Source organism: Dendropsophus ebraccatus, chromosome 1 (genome assembly GCF_027789765.1).
Source record: "Dendropsophus ebraccatus isolate aDenEbr1 chromosome 1, aDenEbr1.pat, whole genome shotgun sequence".
Classification (NCBI taxonomy): domain Eukaryota; kingdom Metazoa; phylum Chordata; class Amphibia; order Anura; family Hylidae; genus Dendropsophus; species Dendropsophus ebraccatus.
This window is the reverse complement of record NC_091454.1, coordinates 80010586-80033512: the sequence shown is the minus strand read 5'-3', so window position 1 is coordinate 80033512 and position 22927 is coordinate 80010586. Positions and strand designations below refer to the sequence as shown.

The 22927-nt window shown below is 41.1% G+C and overlaps 1 protein-coding gene across 3 annotated transcripts in view; it reads right to left on the bottom strand.

Annotated features, from left to right (window-relative positions):
• PTPRQ (protein tyrosine phosphatase receptor type Q) overlaps nucleotides 1–22927 on the bottom strand; it is a 284668-nt gene that overhangs the window by 182789 nt on the left and 78952 nt on the right. For all 3 annotated transcript variants that reach the window (XM_069973994.1, XM_069973980.1, XM_069973987.1), the window contains 4 exons: nucleotides 16596–16795; nucleotides 13277–13520; nucleotides 4832–4960; nucleotides 1320–1466 (listed from right to left, as the gene is read on the bottom strand). In XM_069973994.1, the coding sequence (XP_069830095.1) occupies nucleotides 1320–1466; nucleotides 4832–4960; nucleotides 13277–13520; nucleotides 16596–16795 (720 nt within the window). The remainder of the gene's footprint in view (nucleotides 1–1319; nucleotides 1467–4831; nucleotides 4961–13276; nucleotides 13521–16595; nucleotides 16796–22927) is intronic.

The window sequence follows — 22927 nt, the reverse complement described above, 5'->3', positions numbered from 1 at the left end:
TTTTGAAGATATATGCACATTTAGGGTACAGTATATGCACACTGAGCAATTCTCACGGATTCCGCCGCAAAAAGCATGCGGAATATGCGCGGAATTCTGCCTGTTTATATGCAACATCGCTCCTTTCTATAGAGAAAAAAGGGATTTCCGACTGCCTGTGCACACAGAGGAAATTTCCATCCGGAATTCCGCGCGGAATACGCTTTCCACCCAAAGAATTGACATGTCAATTCTTTGGGCGGATTCTGCTAGAGGAATCCTATAGAAGTCAATGGGGCTTGAATTCTGCTTAAAATTGTGCTTGAAATCCGTTTGCATTCCGCTCGATTTCCGCTCGGATTCCACTCAAAGGGTATGTGCACACGGAGCAATTCTCGCGGAATTCCGCCCGAATTCCGCCATAAAAAGCGGGCGGAATCCGCGTGGAATTCCGCCCGTGTAAATGCAACATTGCTCTTTCCATGGAGAACAATGGGATTTCCGACTGCCCGTGCACACAGAGTAAATTTCCGTCCGGAATTCCGCACGGATTCCGCACAGAATCCGCGCAGAATCCGCATTCCGCCCAAAGAATGTACATGTCAATTCTTTGGGCGGATTCCGCTAGAGGAATCCTATAGAAGTCAATGGGGTTTGAATCTGCTGGTAATTCCGCTTGATTTCAGCTTGATTTACGCTTGATTTCCGCTCGAATTCCGCTCAAATTCTGCTCAAATTCCGCTCAAATTCTGCCAGAGCAGAATAGGCGAGGAATTTCAAGCAGAAGTCTTTCAGCTACAATTCCTCGAGAATTGCTCAGTGTGCAAGGGCCCTAATACAGCGTTCGTGGTTTACAGCGGCCATGGTAGCTGTATTCAGTGACAAATTACAGCAGCTGAATTACATGTTTCTGCTGCTGACACTGCTATATGGGCCACAGATACACTATCTTTTTCACCATTGACCATAATGTAAAGTATTGCCAGCAGCCGTTTAAAAACAACTGATATAATGCGAGGCAGTTGTTTTTTTGGGATGAAAACAGCCCAAAAATGTTCAAAGAACATTTAGTAAAATGGGCGGTATTTTGTTGTGCTGTTTGTCTCCTACCTTGAAGTCTTGCCATTTGATTGTTTTGAAAAATAGAAAGATAATTTTATATGTGTGTGTGTGTGTCTGCGCGCTAGTGCGTAATTTTTACTTTGTTGCATGGTTTCGTAATCATCTTGTGGACTTTATGGGCTTTAATACAATTTTCCTGCATCGGTTACTACAATGCTTTCACATTTATATATTGTATTTCGGCCAAGACGTAAATACTGTAACAGAAATGCCGTTACCTTCAGCTGGAGTGAAAACAGATATGTTGGATCGGGGCCCAACACCTGCACTTGTTTCTCCACTGATGTATGCATCATAGGTTGTGAAAGGAGTAAGGTTAGTAAAAGTAAACTTGAGATCTTTTGTGCTGTTATCCAGAATACGACCTGGGAAGAAAAGAATTCAGCATGTAAGAAAAAGAATGCCTCATGTCCTAATTTTATAAGCATTAAACTGAAATATTTGAAGCAACTGTCTAGTCGGGAATGAAAAACTTATGCAAGTCACTACTTGTATGTTATTTTTATCTGCTGTTTATTTTACTCAGATCTTGCTACATAGCTGCTTTTTAGTTTAGCTCCGTTAGTGCCGAGCTGTAATCTGTGACCAAAGTGTAGTCATGGGGGGACATTTATTAAGTCCGGCGCTTTTTACGCTGGACTTATAAATGTCCCCGCATCTCCGGCGCTACGGAGATTTATGTAGAGGCGGACTGCCTCTACATAAATCCTGTGCACGTCGGTGCGCACAGCCGGAAACCTACGCCACCTGAAAGGTGGAGTAGGTTTTCGGCGTATCTTTGTGCGGAAAAAATGATAAATCGCGTGGACTCTGAGTCCGCGCCCCCCGTAACGCCCCCTCCACACCCCCTCCCCGCCCCCCGGCGTACTCAGCGGAAAGTGCCGATATGCGAATATTTTATTCGCAAATCGGCCATTTGCGAATAAAAAAATACGCAAATCGGCACTTTCCGCCGAAAATCATCCGTACGCCGGATGATACATGTCGCACAGGGTGTTTATAGAGAGTCTAATATAGTCTGAGACTAGGTCCAGGCTGCTGTTTCTTTTCCCCCGTGCAGCTCTGCCTCCTCAGATTGGCTGCTAAGCATAAACACAAGCCCATCATAGGCTCACCACAACGTCAGTGCATAGATTAAATCAATTAAAGAAAGAATGTAACATACAAACGCCTAAACCACCAATGAGAAAAAGATTCAAAACACATAACTGCTACAGATAGGCTAAACACTGAGCTTTAATAAATAGGGCTGCCTAAGCCACTGTCAGAAGACTGTTTTTTTCTATGCTGTACTAGAACACATATGCACCAGAACTAAAGAAGGCAAAAATCTTGTGATTAGGATGCCTGGACACATTTGAGTTACAGTATGGAGTTGGCAAGTTGACAAGATAAGACATCATCTTGATCAAAGCTTATCCTCTTAATCTATCTTCTTCTAGTAGAGAAAAAAAGGCCCATGCCCAAATGTTACAGTCAGATAGCACGCATTGGTAAGGAGGATGATAAAATGTAGAAAATCCCCTTGAGTCAGTGGATGTTATAATCGTGAAAAGATGACAGTGAAAAGCTGAGATCTTTCCTCCCTTAAGCTGCCCATTCACCTTAAATTAAATTCTTCCACACCATATCCTTTTGTTCTTGGAGAGATAAGCTGGCACTCAAATTGTGTGACTTAAGATAAAGGCCCTTTTACACCCTTACATGGCTGTCGTGCCATCTAATACAACCTTAAAGGCAGCGCCAGCTCCAGGTTTTTCTGTGCCCTTGGGCTACAGAGCCTCAGCAGGCTCCTCATACATCCATCCACTATGCACAATCACTTAAGGCACCACTAACATATACTAACACACATTACTGACTGACACACTAACTAACACACGCATTACTGACACTTAATGACACTGACACTGACACTTAATGACATACACATTACTGACTGACACACATTACTGACTGACATATACATACTTCCTGACTGACACACACACTTACTGACTGGCACACATTACTGACTGATACACACTTACTGACACATACAGACACAGCACTTACAGCTCAGTTTCCTCCCTTGTCCTCTCCGTCGGGCTGCTCTCCACACTGTAGTATTGAGGACCTGCTAGTCATGTGATCAGGTCCTTTACCCTCTCTCTCTGCAGGATGCTCACATGTCCTGATCTTTCTCTGTGTTCTGATGTTTAGCCTAATCACCCTGCATTACAGTGAGTGGGCAGAACATCAGAACACCTGGCCCTCTCTGGGCCCATGGAGGCGATGGGGCCCCAGCACTTGTCCAGGTAAGCCGAGTACTTACGCCAGCCCTGCTTATTGTCCTATTACACAGAGGGATTATCTGCCAAAGCAGGCAGATATTTTCCTGTGTAATAGAGACAGCAATCAGCATGAAATGAGCAAGGACTTGATCTTCGACTGATGACCCACCATCACACACATACACACATCTCTGTTATCTCTGAGATACACGGCCAGTGATCAAAGGGATGATCAAAGGAAAGAGCTGCATGAACATCGCCAGCAATGTTCGTGCAGCCCTGGCTGTGAGATTATTGGGCCATGAAAAAGCTCTGTACACAGGCACTGATCTATAACAGTGATTTTCAACTAGTGTGCCGCGACACATGGTCGGGTGTGCCGCGGGGAAAGTTCCCCAAACTATGGTGCCCCTATGAAACAGGGGAAAACAATGGGGGAGAGAGACCTGGGGATGGGGGAGAAGCAGGGGAGAGAAGCAGGGGGGAGAGAAACATCGGAGAGAAGCGGGGGGGGGGGAGAAGTTTGGTAGAAAGAAGCAGGGGGGAGAGAAGCACATGAGAAGCATGGGGGAGAGAAGCACAGGAGAGAAGCATGGGGGAGAGAAGCACAGGAGAGAAGCAGGGGGGAGAAGTATGGTGGAGAGAAGCACAGGTGAGAAGTAGGGGGGAGAAGTATGGTGGAGAGCACAGGAGAGAAGCAAGGGGGAGAGAAGCACAGGAGAGAAGCATGTGGGAGAGAAGCACAGGAGAGAAGCATGGGGAGAAGAAAACAGGCCCAGGTTTCACAGTGAGTATAAATACATTTATAATCTATATTATTAACTATATGTATAATATGTACTGTTTTAGTGTCATTTTGTGCCATTTTGGTTGGTGGTGTGCCCAGGGATTTTTTAAGTATAAAAAGTGTGCCGCGGCTCAAAAAAGGTTGAAAATCACTGATCTAACAGATCTCCTTTTCCTTACACCCTTCACCCCTGCCTACCCTATAGGAAACCTATAAACGTTTCAGCCACATAGGAAGGCAAGGAGAGATAACTGTTGGCTAATAGATATTAAAAATGTATGGTGAGCTTTACAAAAACAGGAAGTATAACTCTGCCCCCACTATTGAAGCAAGAAAACTGAGCTTGATAACAAGCGAAGATTGAGGACTTTAAAGGGGTTAGGTATTTCCTTCCCTTACTCTCCAGTGGCTCAACTGCAGTTTTATGTCAATACTTTCTTACCTAGCTTTCTTACTTAGCTAGCTTGTGTGGTATTACCCAGATATAACCATCACAACGTAGTACCGTCTAGCCTGGCAGTCATGTCACCGCATGTGTCTTTAGCAGTGAAAGGTTTAACTGAAATGACTGCACTACATTATTCTCATACTCATATCACGAGTGACAGCAGAGACACTGGTTCACAATTGCATCAACCTCAAACACTACAACTCTAATGAAGGAACTTACCAGTGGGACCGTACAGTTCAACTCTGTAACTAAATTTTCCCGTCACAATAGTTGGAGCATCCCAAGTTACAGAGAAGGATCTTGCTGTGATGTTTCCCTTGACAACGTTTTGAGGAGGGTCTTCAGGAACTGAAACAATAAACATTTACAGTGACAATAATTTTAGATTACAATATTTTTATTTTAAAACAACCACATTCAACCTAAAAAAAAAAACCACAAGCTTTGTTCATATGCAATAAGTGTGCAGATGTCGTTGTTAACAATGCAAGTTAGCCCTCTGGTGCCATCTGTTGGAGTCAATTGAGGACAAGTAGTACCAGCCTACGGATGTTTTACTGCTTAAATACCTGTGCTGACCTGTCTATTAGCACTTCCCTGCAGTACTATGGTACACATACTCTATAGCACTTAACCTTCCCTTTTGTGGACCACTCTAGTGCTTCATGCAGAAGCAATCTGATAGATTGTAAGCTCTTGTAAGTTTTTATGGCTCTTGTTTGAATTGCTTATTACTATGTGATATCTGATTCCGCCTGTATATGCATGCTCTGTGTTGTAAAGTGCTACTGAATATTTTGGCACTACATGAATAAGAAGTAGAAGTAGTAGTAGTAGTAGTAGAAGTAGTATTTTTAATAATAATTAGGCCATATTCACACGCTGTCTTTTTTAGAAAAATAACGGCCGTTGTTTTCTGTCTTCAATGATTTCCATTGAAGTCTATAGAAATAACGGTCATTAGTTCACACAATGTATACAATAAATATTTGTGCCGTTATTTTACTTTGTTCACATATAAACAAATTTTTACCACATTATTGAATGAAACTTTAAAATAGCCATACCCGAAAGGGTGTTAAAAGGACAGCCATGTCGAACCAAAACTTGAATAATGTATCAGAGGTCGTCATTGTAATGATGGCTGCCGTAGTATTTTAAAAAAAATAAAAAAACGTCCTCTATTTTATACTCAAAACAACAATGGCCGTGGTTTTTCGTGTCAAATAACGACAATTAAAAATTGATGTGTAAACATAGCCTAATAATAATAATAACAATAAAATTAAATAATATTTTTATCATTAGCTATCTAAACTCCAATCGAAAGGCATATACTAATATATTAGTCAAGGTTTATCAATAGGAGTGGCACAGTGAATAACCAATTTTGAACATGTTGAGAAAGAGTCATACTTTAAACTCTGAAGTGTCTGGGAGACAGCCACCGCAGCTTCTTCCTGCCCAGCTTTGCAAAAATAGGAAGGGACCTGTCAATCATACTGAGTTGGGCAAGAAGAAATTGGTAAGACTGCCTGTGACACTTCACCTTGAGACATGGCTAAGCTTTAAACTATGTTTTCTCTGCAGCAAGTTAGTCTCCATGTCAAGATTTCATGCAGAATTCCTTTAAGTAAATTATACAGCAAATGAACCTAACACACAACTACAGAGAATATTTTCACAGTAACTAACCACACAATAAAGTTTTCTGTAAAAGCAAAAGGCTAAAATCAGTGGAAGCTGTAAACCATTGCGTTGCATTCTTATAACTCATACCACTCATGAAACTGATAACGCTGGACCTGGCAGGATAAGAGTACATGAAATATGAGTATTTGTTTACAGTAAAATCCCATATATTCTCTGCAAATAACAGAAGCGCAGTTGTTTCTGGCACCGCCATGTGTTGGGATTTTGAGGGACTTGTTCCTCTGAAGCCAAAAAAGCTTTCTGCATTGTGCTTTAAGTGGTGCTTTATCAGACCAGAGGTCACATGAAAAGCAGCTGCTAGATATTGGGCGATTGATATAAAACAGTAGCACACTATATTTGACTGGATCCTTTAAAATATAGCACAATACAGAATATGGGAAAGACAACCAAAATAGTGAAACTCCAATTCCAAAATGATAAAGCCAGAAAAAAAGTTATTGCAAATATTGTATTATATGTATTATTGCTTGCTGTTGGTTGAATGTGTACTGGCATGTAGCTGCCCCCAAACCACCAGTACAAACCACGTTGGCCTCTCTCCCAGTGCCTGTATTTTGAAGAAAAACAACTTTTATTGGTACAGCACAGTGGGGCGGGAGTATGTTTGGCATGGTCTAGAGCACCTGTGCACTAGGGCTGCGGCGCCTCTCTCCCCATCTCCATTCAGCCCAGGGGTGTGCTAAAAATGAAGAGAGGCAGTGAGAGAGGGGGGAAGAGAGGCGTCGCAGGCCTAAGGCACAGCTGTTCTAGGCCATGCCAGATTGACTCCTCACAGTGCTGTGCAGTAGTAATAAAAGTAGCTTTTCTTTAAAATATCAGCCCCGGGAGAAAGGCAGACCCCGAACTGAACGAGGGCCTCTACAACACGGTACCTGCAGTTTGGGGGCGGCTACATGCCGGTACCGATTCACTTTTAAGGACAACTCTGGTGCTGATAAAAAAAAAACTGAACTGAAGCTCCAGTTGGTGTCTTCATTTTTTCTTCATTTCCTGGTTTAGGCTTTCCCATGATGCACTTTGTGTTTTGTGATGTCTAACTGACTCTGTAGAACAGTTAGATGGCTTACAGCTTGTTCAGTCATTCAGAGCTGAGCAACCTGAGTCATCTGACAAAGGGAGGCTGGCCTTCTTGATGATGTCATTGTCACAAAATGGCTGCAACAGAAAAGCCTAGGGTCAACAGTGATTAGATAAGAATGAGTTTACTTCGCTTCATGGTGGGGGGTTGAGGGGGGAAAGATGGGGAGGGAAGGCAGATAGGTGATTGAAGGATATTACAAAGTTATATAACTTTGTAATGCTTTTCAATTACTGGGAAAAAGCTTTTCACTTTTAAAGGAGTAGCTCAGAAAAAAAATACTTTCAAATCAATTGGTGCCACAAAGTGCCAGAGATTTGTAATTTACTTATATTAAAAAAAAAAAATATTCCAGTACTTATCAGCTGCTATATGTCCTGCTGGAAGTGGTGTATTTCCAGTCTGGAGAGCAGGAGAGATTTTCTATGGGAATTTGCTACTGCTCTGGACAGTTCCTGACACGAACAGAGGTGGCAGCAGAGAGCACTGTGTCAAACTTGAATATTTTTTCTTTGAAGCAGTGCATGAGAAACTAAGTTACCTATCAACTTTCAATCGCTGTGTTTGGCTCACATGTATTTCTCCTGTTCCCCACCTACACATTCATGTGTTCTCAGGGGGAAAGGAGAGGTAAGTCACTGCAAGATTACTCAGTGAAACAAATACATTGAAGTACTCACTCAAGAGTCTCCATTGATACATTGCCCCCTATGAATTTAAAGGGGTTATTCAGCGCTACAAAAACATGGCTACTTTTCCCCTCTTGTCTCCAGATTGGGTGGGGTTTCAAACTCAGTTCCATTAAAGTAAATGGAGCTTAAAGTGTCACTGTCGTAAAAATTAATTTTTATCATGAAAAAGCAATTTGAAGCTCTCCCCCTGTCTTCATTGTTCTCCTATGGAGAGAGCTCAATAAAACACCAAAACAGGACAACAAAGATTTAATCTACAAATACCTCACCCTTTATCCTCTGACAGCACTGACCTCTCTGAGCTCTGATTACGGCTGTCACCCAGCTCTGTGCCTCTAATCTTTTGTTATCTGCTTTCTGCTGTCGGCTAACTCCCTCCTTCCTCCTCCCCCCCCTCTCCTCTCCCTAGAACAGACTGGGTACGTCTGATGCAACAAGTCACAATTTCCTAATTTTTTGCAGTGGATGGAAAAGAAGAGGGAGGGGGGACCTGGGAAAAGGCTTTTTAAATGCAGATAATCACATATTTGGCTAATAAACCCAATTACAAAGTTTCTTAAAATTGCCTGGACTATTGATTTCTGCCAAAAAAAAAAAAAATACGACAGTGACACTTTAATTACAAACCACACCTGAACTGGAGACAAGAGAGGGGGAAAAGTGGTCATGTTTTTGTAGTGCTGGTTAACCTCTTTAAGGCTATGATCACACAACGTCAAAAATTGAGAAAAAGCGGACATTTTCATAATTAAAATAATGGCCGTTTTTGCCGCGATTTAACTGACTGCAATAGCAATGCATTGAAGTCAATGGAAAGACGGATGTGCAATGCACACAGTGTATTGAATAACGGACGTTTTTGCAGCGGACGTCAAAATAATGAACATGATCATTATTTTCAGACGTCTTTTGCAAACAGCGGACGTTTTTCATATTAGTACATCACACACAGATTTCCTTTTTCCACCGTTCTTTCTTGTCTTAACTATTAAATTCAATGGGCTTTTCAATTAAGGCACACCCAAAGTTCAATTAGTAATCCCAAACTAAAATAATGTGCAAACACCAGTCATTGCACTAAGGGGAAGCCAGGCTGCTAAATTACATCCGTTATTTTAGACTCAAAATAACGACCGTCATTTTTAACGGAGCTGAAAAAACATTGCGTGAACATATCCTAAATTTGCAAAAAAGGGGGTCAGTGGTTTGGGCATTTAAAAATTTTGATGGGCCCAACACATTATGGCTATGTTCACACATAGATAAAAAAAAATATATCATGGTCATAATTTCAGGTGAAAATAAAACAATGGGTTAACCCTTAGACGACCCTGGACATACAGTTATGCCCTGGCCGCCTGTCACCAGACGACCCTGGACGTAACTGTACGTCCTGGGTGTTTATCTCCTGTCACTTACTGATCAGGAACCCCCATCTCTTTCACAGACTGCCAGAGATCTCTTACCTTCCTCTGTGCGGTCCGATCGGCGCTCTGCTGATTGAGTCTGCTACAGACAGGCTCAATGAGCAGAGCGCCTATTACACTGATCAATGCTATGCCATAGCAATGACCAGTGTATGCAATCTATTGATATGTCTATTGACTTAAAATGTGTAAAAAAAACAAAAAAAAACGTAACAATGTTTTTAATAATACCCAAAAGCCCCTTCCCCAATAAAAGTTAAAATAACCCCCCTTTCCCATTAAATGAATAAAACATAAAAATAAAATGAATAAATAAATAAACATCTTATATACTGTAGCGTGCGTAATTGTCCGATCTATTAAAATGTAACAAACAACATCGCGAATGGCAAACGGCATAATTTTAAAGAGGAAAAAAGTGCCAAAATTGCTGATTTTTTGTTACATTATATATAAAGGAAACTAATATCAAGTGATCAAAACGTCCAAGCTACACAAAGATGGTATTATTTAAAACTAGAGATCATGGAGCAAAAAATTACACAGCCCTGTAGGTGAAAAACTAAAATCGGAATAAGCATTATATTTTATTAATAAATAATTGCAAATAAAAAAGGATTTCATAAAAAAAAAAATACTGCATTCTTTTTTATGATTTCACCAATTTATAGTTTCATAAATAATACTTTTAGGGGTTCCATCATAAATGTTAGAGTAGAATGAAAGGCGCCATTACAAAGTACACCTGTTCCTTAACCCCTTCAAGACCAAGCCTATTTGCACCTTAATGACCAGGCTCATTTTTCAAAATCTGACCTGTCTCACTTTATGCGCTTATAGCTCAGTGATGCTTTAACGTATGCTAGCGATTCTGAGATTGTTTTTTCGTCACATATGGCACTTTATATTAGTGGCAAAATTTGGTCACTACTTTGTGTGTTTTTTGTGAAAAACATCAAAATATCAGGAAAAATAAAAAAAAATTGCATTTTATGAATTTTGAAATTCTCTACTTCTAAAAAAAGGAAGTCATAGGACATAAATTAGTTACTTAGTCACATTACCATTATGTCCTCTTTATTCTGGCTTCATTTCATAAACATATTTCACTTTTTTAGGGTGTTATGGGGCTTAGAAATTTATTAGCAAATTACCACATTTTCGTGAAAGTTTCCAAAACTGATTTTTTTAGGGACCAGTTCTTTTTTTAAGTTGATTTAGGAGGTTTGTATACTGGAAACCCCCATAAGTGACCCTATTTTGGAAACTACACACCTTAAAGAATTAATCTAGGGGTATAATGAGCATTTTAACCCTACAGGGGCTGGAGGAAAGTGTTCACCATTAGGCCGTAAAAAAATGAAAAATTAAAATTTTCCAATAATATATATGTTTAGATTAAAGTTTCTCATTTTCAAAAGGAACATGAGAGAAAAAGCACCCCAAAATGTGTAACACAGGTTCTCTTGAGTACAACGGTACCCCATATGTGGGCATAAACCACTGTATGGGCACACAGCAGGGCTCAGAAGGAAGGGAGCGCCAATTAGCTTTTCCATTGCAGATTTTGCTGAAGAAGTTTCCGAGCGCCAGGTGCATTTGCAGAGCCCCTGTAGTGTCAGCAGACAGAAAAAAAAAACTTAAGGCACCCCATTTTGGAAAGTACACCCCTCAAAGAATTCATCTTGGGGTAGGATGGGGTGGTTAGAGGCAAGGTGCGGTTGTCAGTGGCAACGTGCAGTGGTCAGTGGCAAGGTGCGGTGGTCAGTGGCAAGTTGCGGTGGTCAGAGGTGACGTGCGGTGGTCAGAGGCGACGTGCGGTGGTCAGAGGAAACGTGCGGTGGTCAGAGGCATGTAATCTGGCATGATTACGGGCAAGCTAGGGTGGTTATGCGCAACCTGCGGTGGTTACGGGCAACCTGGGGGGGTTACAGACAATCTAGGATTGTTACAGATAAACTGTAGTGCTTATAGGTAATCTGGGGTGGGTACATGTAATTTAGGATGGTTACAGGCAATCTAGGGGGGATTACGGACAATCTGGAGGGGGTCACTGGCAACGTGCGGTGGTTAGAGGCAACGTGCGGTGGTTATGGTCAACGTGCGGTGGTTACGGTCAACGTGCGGTGGTTACGGGCAACGTCCGGTGGTTACGGGCAACGTCCGGTGGTTACGGGCAACGTCCAGTGGTTACGTGTAATCTGGGGGGATACGTGCAATCTGTCGTGATTACGGACAACCTGAGACGGTTACGGGCAACCTGCGGTGGTTACGGGTAATCTGGGGGGATTAGGGGTAATTTGGGAGTAAACTGCAATTATTACTATAATAAAAAGTGTGTTTTTATTTTTTTGTATGTTTGTTACTTTTTGCACTTTTACACATTCATTTTCATTATATTACTATGATTACTGTGATATTTTCTATCACAGTAATCATAGTTCAGGGACAGAGACCAAATTGGTCTCTGTCACTTAAAATTTTCAGAGTTGGCTGGTTATGGAGCGCATGCACACTTCATAACCAGCCTGGACGCTGAGGAGGAAGGACCTCCCAGGATCAGGTGAGTATATGGGGAAGGAAGGGTGACTGGGGGACAGGGGGGTGACTGAGGGGTCGACTTGGGGGGGACGGACACTCCACTTTTTATCCCCTGTCACCAATCATTTATGGTGACAGGGGATAAAAAGTGCCGGCGGCACATGGCACAAAAGATCAGCAGTATATAGTATATACCGCTGATCGCTTGTACCGGGACCCCACCAGGGGGTCCCGGATCACTGCCCCATGCAGCATGGGGCTTTCATTCATTTTTACTACGAGATCACTGTGAACAGATATACTCTGTTCACAGTGATGGCGGCGGCCATCTTGGATCTGATGGCCACCGCGGGGAGGGGGGGTTAGTTACTGGGGCACTAGGGGGGCTGATATGGGGTCTGATTTTACTTATTCCATCTCCCCCCACCGTGGATTCACGGTGGGGGGAGATGAAAAGCACCGGAGGCGCCGGCCCATAAATGACCACCGTATTGGCGGTCGCTAAGGGGTTAATGAGGGTCGGCTGCGGGATCGCAGCTGACTCTCATTACCTCCGGTGCTGGGCACACATGAGAGCGGGATCGCTATCTCTGCAGCGATTCCGCTCTCATCATAAAGCCCCCTGAAGTCAGGAACGTATATATACAGATTGCTGAAGTGAAAGGGTTAAAAAAACAAGCCCTTACATGGCCCTATAGATAGAAAAATGAAAGTGCTACAGCTCTTAGAAGGGGAGGAGGAAAAAACAAAAAAACGCAAAAATGAAAATTAGTTCGGCCCACTGGGTCATTTTGGGCTTGGTCCCCAAAGGGTTAGATAGGTTGGAAAAAGAAACAGCTGTATTTTGCAAAATCAGTTTATAAATAATAAATTATTATTTGCATGGTTGTAATCAATCACGCATGGCATTCTATGGTGTGTGAAGTGACAGCCAATTTCCTATTGATGTCAATGGAGCATATTATTACATTCAAAAGTACCTAAAAATTACAACTGTAATTTTATTTTACAGTGTGTGAACATATCTCTTTTGTAAGAGTCAGTAGGTCCTAATACACATTAGAGGGTCAGCAGGTCAGGTTGACTTTTGATTGTATAAGGACCTAAAGTATTAATCTATTTTTTAAGTGGATAACCCCACCTCAGCAAAACTTCCACATGCTAAAAATTGTGCACCCCTTCATTTTTCTACAATTACATTTTTACTCACCTGATTCTGGTGTTCTCACAATTGTACTGTCAATGTAACCTGGTTCATTGGTAACAGCTGAAACCTCAAATAAATAGGTTGTGTATGGTCTAAGCTGACCTACTATATACGTAATTGGTTCATTCCAGATGGCATTAAATGTCCGAGAAGTTATGGTCTGTAACGTAAGTGAAGTTGTAGTCGTAGATTGTCCACGAGTTGATGACGGGCTAGATGTGCTCCATAAAAATGATTCACTTTTTTCCTTTGAAGAAAAAAGAAATAATTAATAATAATAATAATAATAATAATAATAATAAAAGTATACATATACTATACAATTATTCAACATTCACAATAATAACTGTTCCAAATAACTGAGCTTAACAAATACTATTAATAAAAATGTCAGAAATTAAATCTTCATTAAATAAAATTATAGATTACAATCAGCCATCATAGTATTTTTATGTTTTCCCTTATGTTCCCATAATAAAGGCACTGAACTTTCCGTTCTTTTCCAAAATGACAAGCGCTTGATGTCTAGTGCCACCTATTGGTAGCTTCCCTCTAAGTCAACAATCAACATTTAACATTTAAAAGAACTTCAAACATTTTGTCAAATGAAACAATAGAAACAACTGAAACAATTGTCAGTAGAGATGAGCAAACCGAGTATGTTCGGGTTTGTTCAAACCCAAACGCTCTGCATTAGAATACCAGTCGCTGAAGAAGTTGGATGCAGCCCAAAGGCTTCATGGAAAACATAGATACAGCCAAAGGCCATAGGCTGTATCCATGTTTTCCAGGACTCTGTAGCATTGCATTGGACCTCTTCAGCCACCACTAATCAAATGCTGAGGAGTTCAGATGAACCCAAGTACACTCGAAATTTGCTCATGACTAATTGTCAGCCAAACCATCATCTCCTCCAAAAGTAAGAACCCATTTTTATTCCCTATACCCTAAGACCTGAAAGCGGGCAAGAATCCCAAAACATACTTAGTCATATTCCAAGTATCTTTTAGAGATAAGCATTGACTTACAGTGAAGCTATCTCCAATAGGTGGCACTAGAGAGCCAGCCCTTTTCCTTGGTAAAGAAAGCTACTTTGCAAATCTACTTTACAATATATTATTCGGGTTTATAAAATTTTGGGGACGAGTAGATTTCCCTAAATTGTTGTTAGCTTTGTTTAAATCTTAATAAAAAAAAATTTTAAACTTGTTTTAAGTCTATAAGAAATGTTTACAATGTTCATACAGCAAAACGAGAAACAAAAAAAAAAATAAAGTCAATCTTGGCTTTAAGTCAAACTTGTCAATCTGGATAGGTATAAATATTCCTTCAAGAAACCATTACATACAATAAACCAAGTAACAAAAGAAAAGTAAAAGAGTAGAGTATGACTTAACATACTGCTAGATCCACAAATTGTAACCATGTTTATATCATACCATGTTTGCGTATCAAGAAAGTTTACTTTTAACTGTGGGAGGTAAATAGAGAATCACATAGGTTGATGTACCGATTTACTGTATACTGTCAGGAGTCTGACACCATAAACGCCAAACCTTATTAAATTTATAGGGACAAATCCGATGCTTAAAGGTGTTATCAAGCGAAAATGTTTTTCTTTCAAATCAACTGGTGTCAGAAAGTTATATAGATTTGTAATTTACTGCTGTATGTCATGCCGGAAATGTTGTGTTATTTTCAGTCTGACACAGTGCTCTCTGCTGGCATCTCTGGCTGAGACAGGAACTGTCCTGCTCTGGACGGTTCCTGTCTTGACCAGAGGTGGCAGCAGAGAGCACTGTGTCAGACTGGAAATAAAACAACATTTCCTGCATAACATTTAGTAGCTAAGTATGGGAAAACTTGAGATTTTTTTTTACTAGAAATAAATTACAAATCTTTATAACTTTCTGACACCAGTTGATTCGAAAGAAAAAGATTTTCGCTGGACAACCCCTTAAACACTAGATTTTCATAAGATATTGCTGTATTTACCAGTGCTTTCCATTCTTGTACAGTGGGCGTTCTGGAATCCTTCCACCATAAAGCTATAGTTTATGGGCTAGGAAAAGTACTTCTTGTACAAATATTCGTTCATGATGCGTAACCTATGTTTCATCAAATATGCCCAGCATACATCCCTTGGATTCTAATACAACAGGTCAACCAAGGACCCTTTCTACCAGAGCCACCACTTCCCCCCAGTAGGCACTACTTGGACAATCCCACATCATATGCCAAAAGTCGGGACAAGGATGCTGACATTCTGGGTACTCATTAGATGGGTGTACACGGTAGAAATTATTCCTATGGCACCTTGAGTCTTAAATAGTCAAATAGTTTGTAAATGTTCGTATGAACATGACGGTGATTGTTCGCATTTGCCGATCACAGACAATTTGTTTGATGATCAGAATGGTTATAACGATCATTTTCGGACATATTCAAACATGCAAAAGTTTATCTCGAGATGTACGCAACTGCGCAATTTACGCTTTGCACCCAATAATACGTCGCATGTGTGTAACTCTAGACCAGAACATACGCAACTGCTAGTCTATGTAAAGGCAACCATCTACAATTAGGTTTTCCATCTAAGACTGGCCCCAACTGGCCAGTATACCAGCTTTTGCCTACACTTTAGTATAGCAGAGCTGTCCCGCCAGGTAATATAAATAAAAAACTGGCAGTGACATGCCATCCTAAGCCTTGGGCTTCTGCAAGGTTAATAGACTCAGCTTGGACCTGTTTTGGTCCCATATGAAGGGAAGTAGCATAGCATGGGGAAGTCTTAAAAATGATTGTGGTAAATGATTGCAGGTAAAGAAGAGCATTCCAGGACGTACAGACACTTTAGTAGTATAATAATTTTTTATTAGATATATACTGTACAACCAAGAACCGTGAGCGGCAGCGATCCCAGACATATGCTAGAAGAGGAGTAACATTAAACTGAAGATCGAGTCTATAATCCTTGTTAATAATAACACCTAAATATAAGATCGTCGGCGTACAGGCCTACCCTATCCTCCCATGCCATTAATAATACCTTGGTAATGGCAATGTTGTCAAATGTGAAAAGACAAAGGCTCAATCTCAAGGGCAAGGGTGAGATAGGGCATCCCTGCCACGTGTCCCTAGCCAAATCCAAATACTACCGTGAAGATTTAATCAGAATCGGAGCTCTTAGCATCATAATGATACATGATGCCGGGAGGTCCATTAATCTGGTCCATAGCACATCTTTAGTGCACGGACCATATTCACAGAACCTGTTAATGCCCCCTTAGAATGTTGTGTTTACCCAGGGAGTAGAACTTACAGTGCATTCTGGCAATGGTCCATTCAAAATGTCTTCTACTTTCACTGTGGTATCTTTTACTATGGCACCAGTCCTTGCATGCTTAACGCTTATCTTGAAATGGGTAATCTTTCCATGGGGCTGCCGAGGTAAAAACCATGTAAGATTCACTGCTGATGAATTAAGGGCCTCCACAGTCAGATTCACAACTTTTCCTGGTGCTGTAAAAAATAAAAATTCCATTAAATTGACTTGTGGCATTTAACAAAAAATAAATTCTAAAATATTAATTGCAACACATCACAATACAAAACCATACACAATAAACAAGGTATTTTAAGACTTTTGTTGGCAGCTTTGAGAGCAGTCATTCCTTGAAAATGGAAATATCATAATCCCTCTTTATTTCTGGAATGGGTGCAGGAAGTGAATTCTATGAGAACTATAGAGGTACTGGCATCTGAGGGATGTTTTTTTTTTTACATGGGAGCCGTGGAATAAGTTTCTGGATTGAACAATTTTTAATACTATAATGCAATGATGTCATGAGACCTGTATTTCTCTGCTTAATCCTTTTTCTTCCCCCTTTTCCCTTTATTTTTGCTCTTTTTTATTTCTTTCTTTTTCCTTTCTTTCTTTTTGTTTTCCATTTTCCTTTTTTTTTTTTTTATTTGCTCAATCTCTATTGATAACTACTTAATGCTGTTTTTTGGATGATCATATGCCGAATGATCGGAGTTGAGCTCTTTGAATATTTGGATGCAATATTTTTGAGTATATGACAATCTTTTTGTAAATGTTATTGCTATCGTATGTTTGTATGTTTTGTAATATTTGTTTTAAAATTCCTTTGTTAAATAAAGATTATAAACAAGAGCATCATTTTTTCACTTTGGTTAGAGAGAAATAGAACAGTTGCCTACAAAATAGTAGTGAAAAATTATTTTTTTTACCTTTTAATAACTGTATAAACGTTGCCAACAGCAACCAATCCCAGCTCAGATTTCATTTCTTAATTAGCTTGGTTAAAATGAAATGTGAACGCTCATTGGTTTCTATGGGCAAAACAAGACAGTTTTATTTTTGTTACAGTTTTTATTAATTCCTCTCATAGAGTAGAAAGAAATATTTTATATGTGGGTTACAAGGTTTCAATATATTATATCCTCATTTTTAAGTAGGTGTGGAGATAAGGCTTTACTCGAGCAGAGATTATAACTTAGAATGGGCTGAATCTTTTATCAATTTTGTTGCAAGCAGGGAATGTTATCACATTCAGGAGATGACGTGTGACCACTATAATGTAGTGTAAATTGGAATATAAGAGATATACTTGAGGAGGATGTTGAAGAGAACTTAAACGGAACCTTTCAACAATCTTTTTCTGCTCCTCCTTCTGTATGTACAACATGGTGTTGGCACATCAGATAGCATGCATAATGTGACTGGTTACCTTTAGGCTATGTTCACACCGCGTATGAATCCGTCCGTAGTGCGAACCGCGAATATACGCAGTTTTGAGGTTGATACGTTCGCTTGAAAGTATACGATATATGCCCGCACAGTGCACACTACGTATGAGCTTACGGCCGGATCGTATACGGCCCCGTGAAAAATTAACAAGACCATTGTTTGAGGACGGAAATGCTGAAACTCACGGCCGTGGATTTCCATGTGGTCCCGTACGAAGTACTTATTTCAGCCAAATTGAACTTGATTTTTCGATCCAAAAGGTTTTGTGTGGTTTACAGGGCTGGGCGAAGATTTCCAAGTAAATGACCTGCTTTAGATCGCTTCAAAACAAGCTAGGAAGCATAACTGTACTACGGGCATATGTTCGCGGTTCGTACGCATCTGGCCGCATGTCTATTTTTCCCACGCCCGTAGTTTCAGCCGCACATGTACGGCGGCGTACGATCTACGGACGGATTCATACGCAGTGTGAACAAACAGTAAAATGTAAGCAAATGAGTGCTTGCTTTTTGGGCTGTGATCTGTCATTTTAGCTGTACCATGTTGGGGTAAATAGTTTTTTTTTTATGTAATGTGACCAATAAAACTATATTCTGGCATTTGGTATTTTTGGCAATGCCATTTTTTCGCCTTTATTTTATTTTATTTTTTTACAGGGTCAGATTAAAGGAGAAGTCTGACGGATTGTGAAAAAAATAAAATGGCTGTTGTCAAGGGTTCTTATTTACCTTATGTCCCTGCATCTTCTGACCCCAAATCATTGCTTTGCAACACTCACAGCACTACCGGCGTAGCCACGCCGCTTAGTGTCTAAAGATCCTGGGCTCCCACATGTCTGATGTCCTTCCCCCTGCAGGGGGGGCATACCTGGCAATGGTATATATTGCTGCTGGGGGGACATACTTGTCTATAATGGACATTTGTAGCTGCAGGGGACATGCCTGGCTTTAAGGGGCATACCTGGCTACAGAGGGTATTGTATCTTGCTACACTGGGCATATATGGCTGCATAGGGCATTTCTGTCCAAAGGGCATATCTGGCTACAAAAAGCATTTCCTGTATCTACAGGGGGCATATCTGGTTACAAAGGGACAATGTATCTGGCTACAGGGGGCGTTATTATTGTGACATTATTAATGGCTACAGGTGGTAATGTTTCAGGCTACAGGGGGCACTACTTGAGCATTATTACTGGGGCCTGTGAGTTACATTGTAATGGGGGATCTGATATGTAATCAGATGCTTAAAGAGACTTTATACACAGAGCCCATGGTGTCAAGCGCACAAGACAGCCATTGCCGGTATGAGTGTTTTGTTTGTCCTCCCTCATCTATACTTGTTTCCGTCATGAATTTCATGTTGTTTCTACAATAAAGCGATACATTGTTTGGATACATTGTTTGGACTGCTACTATTTTAGCTGAGCACCATCATTGTCGTGCTAAATACCATCTGTATCTACGTCTTGGCTTGAGCACTCTATAGTGTATGGACTGAGCAGTAGTGACAAACCACACTTGTCTCCTGTGTCATTGACTATGGCGGCAGTGGGATTGTCCTTATTTAAGGCCCTATTCCACGGAACGATTATCGTCCGTATTCGGCCGATATCGGCCGCTACGGACGACAATCGTCCCGTGGAATAGAGTGCAACGATCAGCCGACATCGTTCATGTCGGCTGATCATTGCAGTCGGTTGTTTTTCAACATGTTGAAAAACAAGCGACTGATATAGCAGCGATCTGCTGCCGTCGTTCCGTTGAATAGGAGCGTCGGCAGCAGATGCTGCTATATCCTATGGGCTGCCCGGACGATCAGCGATCAGCCAGGCAGCCCACCCGCAGCTCCCTGCCGCCCCCTCCCGCACTCACCCGCTCGCTGCAGCCGCGCTGAATAGCGGCGGCAGCAAGCGGGGAACGAGGAGCAAACGAGCGCTGAGAGCGCTCGTTTGCTCCTCTATACGACCCGTGTAATAGGCCCTTTAGTCAATATTTTTAACCAATCTCATCCTCAGGGGTACTTGCCTGGAACATTTCATCACAAAGGGGTACTTGGCTTCAAAAGGTTGAGGAACACTGATCTACATCTAGAAAGTTTTACCAGTAGTCAGGGATTTTTTTGCTGTAAGAGCAGAAAGCAGTAAACTATGGAAATTTCTGCCACACAATGTTCTGATGGTTAGTTTAATAGTAGGTTATTTCTAGAGTCGGTGTCAAACTTAAGTACAGGATATATTGTTAGTACTGGAGAGTAAATTTTTTTGTATCAAGCAATACAATCTGTCCTGTATATCTGATTGAATCTGATTAAACCTTAAAGGAAAAGTCCGGCGAAAATTTTTATTTAAGTATTGTATTGCCTACCCCCACCCCAAAAAAAAGTTATACAAATTACCAATCCACACTTATTACAGGAAATGCACATAAAGTGCTTTTTCCCTGCACTTACTACTGCATCAAGGCTTTACTTCCTGGATAACATGGTGATGTCACGACCTAACTCCCAGAGCTGTGCGGGCTGTATCTGCTGGAGAGGATGATGGCAGGGGGACACTGAGGGACACAGGGCACTGGAGGGACACTGAGCATCCATCTGCCATCATCCTCCTCAGCAGCCACAGCCTGCACAGCTCTGGGAGTCTGTGAAGCCTTGATGCAATAGTAAGTGCATGGAAAAAAGCACTTTATGTGCATTTCCCATAATAAGTCTATATTGGTATTTGTATAACTTTGGGGGGCAATACAATACTTTAAATAAAAAATTTCACTGGACTTCTCCTTTAAGGCCCAAGGTAGGAGGCTACTGAAGTGCAATTTATGTACCCACACTTAGTGTATCATGACATTAGTGGTTGGTAATGTGCACAAATCACTCTTATTCACTCATAAAGCTGTCCATGCACATATTACAGTTGTCAGCTCACAGCTGTTCCTTACCTTCCCTTACACATGCATGCTTGGCTGAGCTTGTGTGTGTTGCTAATGAGGAGAGGGCAATAAGCCTCTGAGGACCTTCGGGGACAGCCATCTATCTCCCACTAGAGTAAAGTAAAGGCATGTGGAAGTGCAACAAACCTAATGCATCTTTACTCCCACATCTGCCATCGAGGGAAAGACGGGACACCCCATGCACAATTGTTGGCCAATAGTCAGCAATTTTGACCAACTTACATCTAGTGTGTATGGGCACCTTTACCAGCTAAAACTGAATAGCTATCTATTAAAATTAGTATTGACATTTCCAATGATGTAGTAAGTTCTGTGTTCAATTGATTTGTGGCTTATGACAGTAAGAGAAGGGTGAGTAAGTGAATGATGGTGGTCTAAAATACATATGTTTCAAAGATATATCATCATTTGGAATATAAAGGCTGATATTTTTATAGCATGCTTTAGTGTGTGTCTTATGTGACCTTTAGGGCAGATAATAAAATATAGAACAGAAGATTTACTGCATGATATATAAAAGATATCTCACATAAACTGAAAAGTATAGAGGTTTCTATAAATCAAAATGACATAATGAAATTCCTACTCATAATGATTGACCTGTGGCTGTCCATTCAGAGGCTGGTAGGGCATGCTAGGAGGTGTTATTTTACAGCTGTTAGAGAGGCCCGAACGACTACTAAAATTCTAAACTAAGTGTAGCTGCATAAGCTTTGTTAGTGCCTTATTGTGAAGCAAGCACACAATGCATGTGATGACTATTAACTATTACAGTGAAATTAATATTGTAGTCACGTGGTAAAGAGGTGTGGAGGAAAGTCATGGTGCAGGTTACTAGGCAATTTTGTACAGTAGTAGCTGTGGTGTCCCACCACGTCTGTTGTGTATGTTGTGTATGCTCCCCAGTAAGTCGTTCACTCAGGTTAAAGTGGGAGATGAAGTGCTCTGTTTTCCCCACTAGATGTCTCTACCATTTGATATTCTGTGTACACAGCTGAGGAGTAAAGGGTTAATTATTTTGTGTCATGTGTTATATGCTGACCAGTTGCAGCTGCTCTTTCCTTCTGTCCTATCCTATCTCCTTTCTCTCTTACCCACACTCACCCCCACCACTCACAGGAGGGTTTAGATATAGCCCCTATAGGAGGAGTTACTTGGTGGAGGGAGTGAGTTCAGTCCCTAGTCAGTTTCCAGTGACAGAGGACACTCACCGAACAGTTTCTACTGAATCTAAGCCAGGGCCTAGCTCTGGTCAAGACCCCTACAGGGACCAGCGACAGAGCAGTTCAGAGTAGGTTCTCAGTGTGAACGGATGTGTGAGAAGCTAGCTCCCAGAGAGACTTTCCTTATGCTAAGAGCCACTACAGTTATAGGCTGGGTTCACACTACGTATATTTCAGTCAGTATTGTGGTCCTCATTTTGCAACCAAAACCAGGAGTGGATTAAAAACACAAAAAGGATCTGTTCACACAATGTTGAAATTGTGTGGATGGCCGCCATATAACAGTAAATAACTGCCATTATTTTAATATAACAGCCGTTGTTTTAAAATAACAGCAAATATTTGCCATTAAATGGCGGCCATCCACTCAATTTCAACATTGTGTGAACAGAGCCTTTCTGTGTTTTCAATCCACCCCTGGTTTTGGTTGCAATATGAGGACCACAATACTGACTGAAATATACGTAGTGTGAACCCAGCCATACAGTGTTAAGTCCACGTAGGGAGAGAAGCCACCTAGGATCACCCTAGCCCTCGCCAGGACCCTCTCAAAAATGTGCAGGGCAGACTCCTGATACGAGAGGACAAAGCTACCGAGATAGGTCTACGTATCCTACTGGGCAGTGAAAGATGACCGAGTAACCTTGGAAGTCTGCTACAGCCAGATAACCAACAACTAGGGCTCATGCTTTTCACCTAGGACGTATT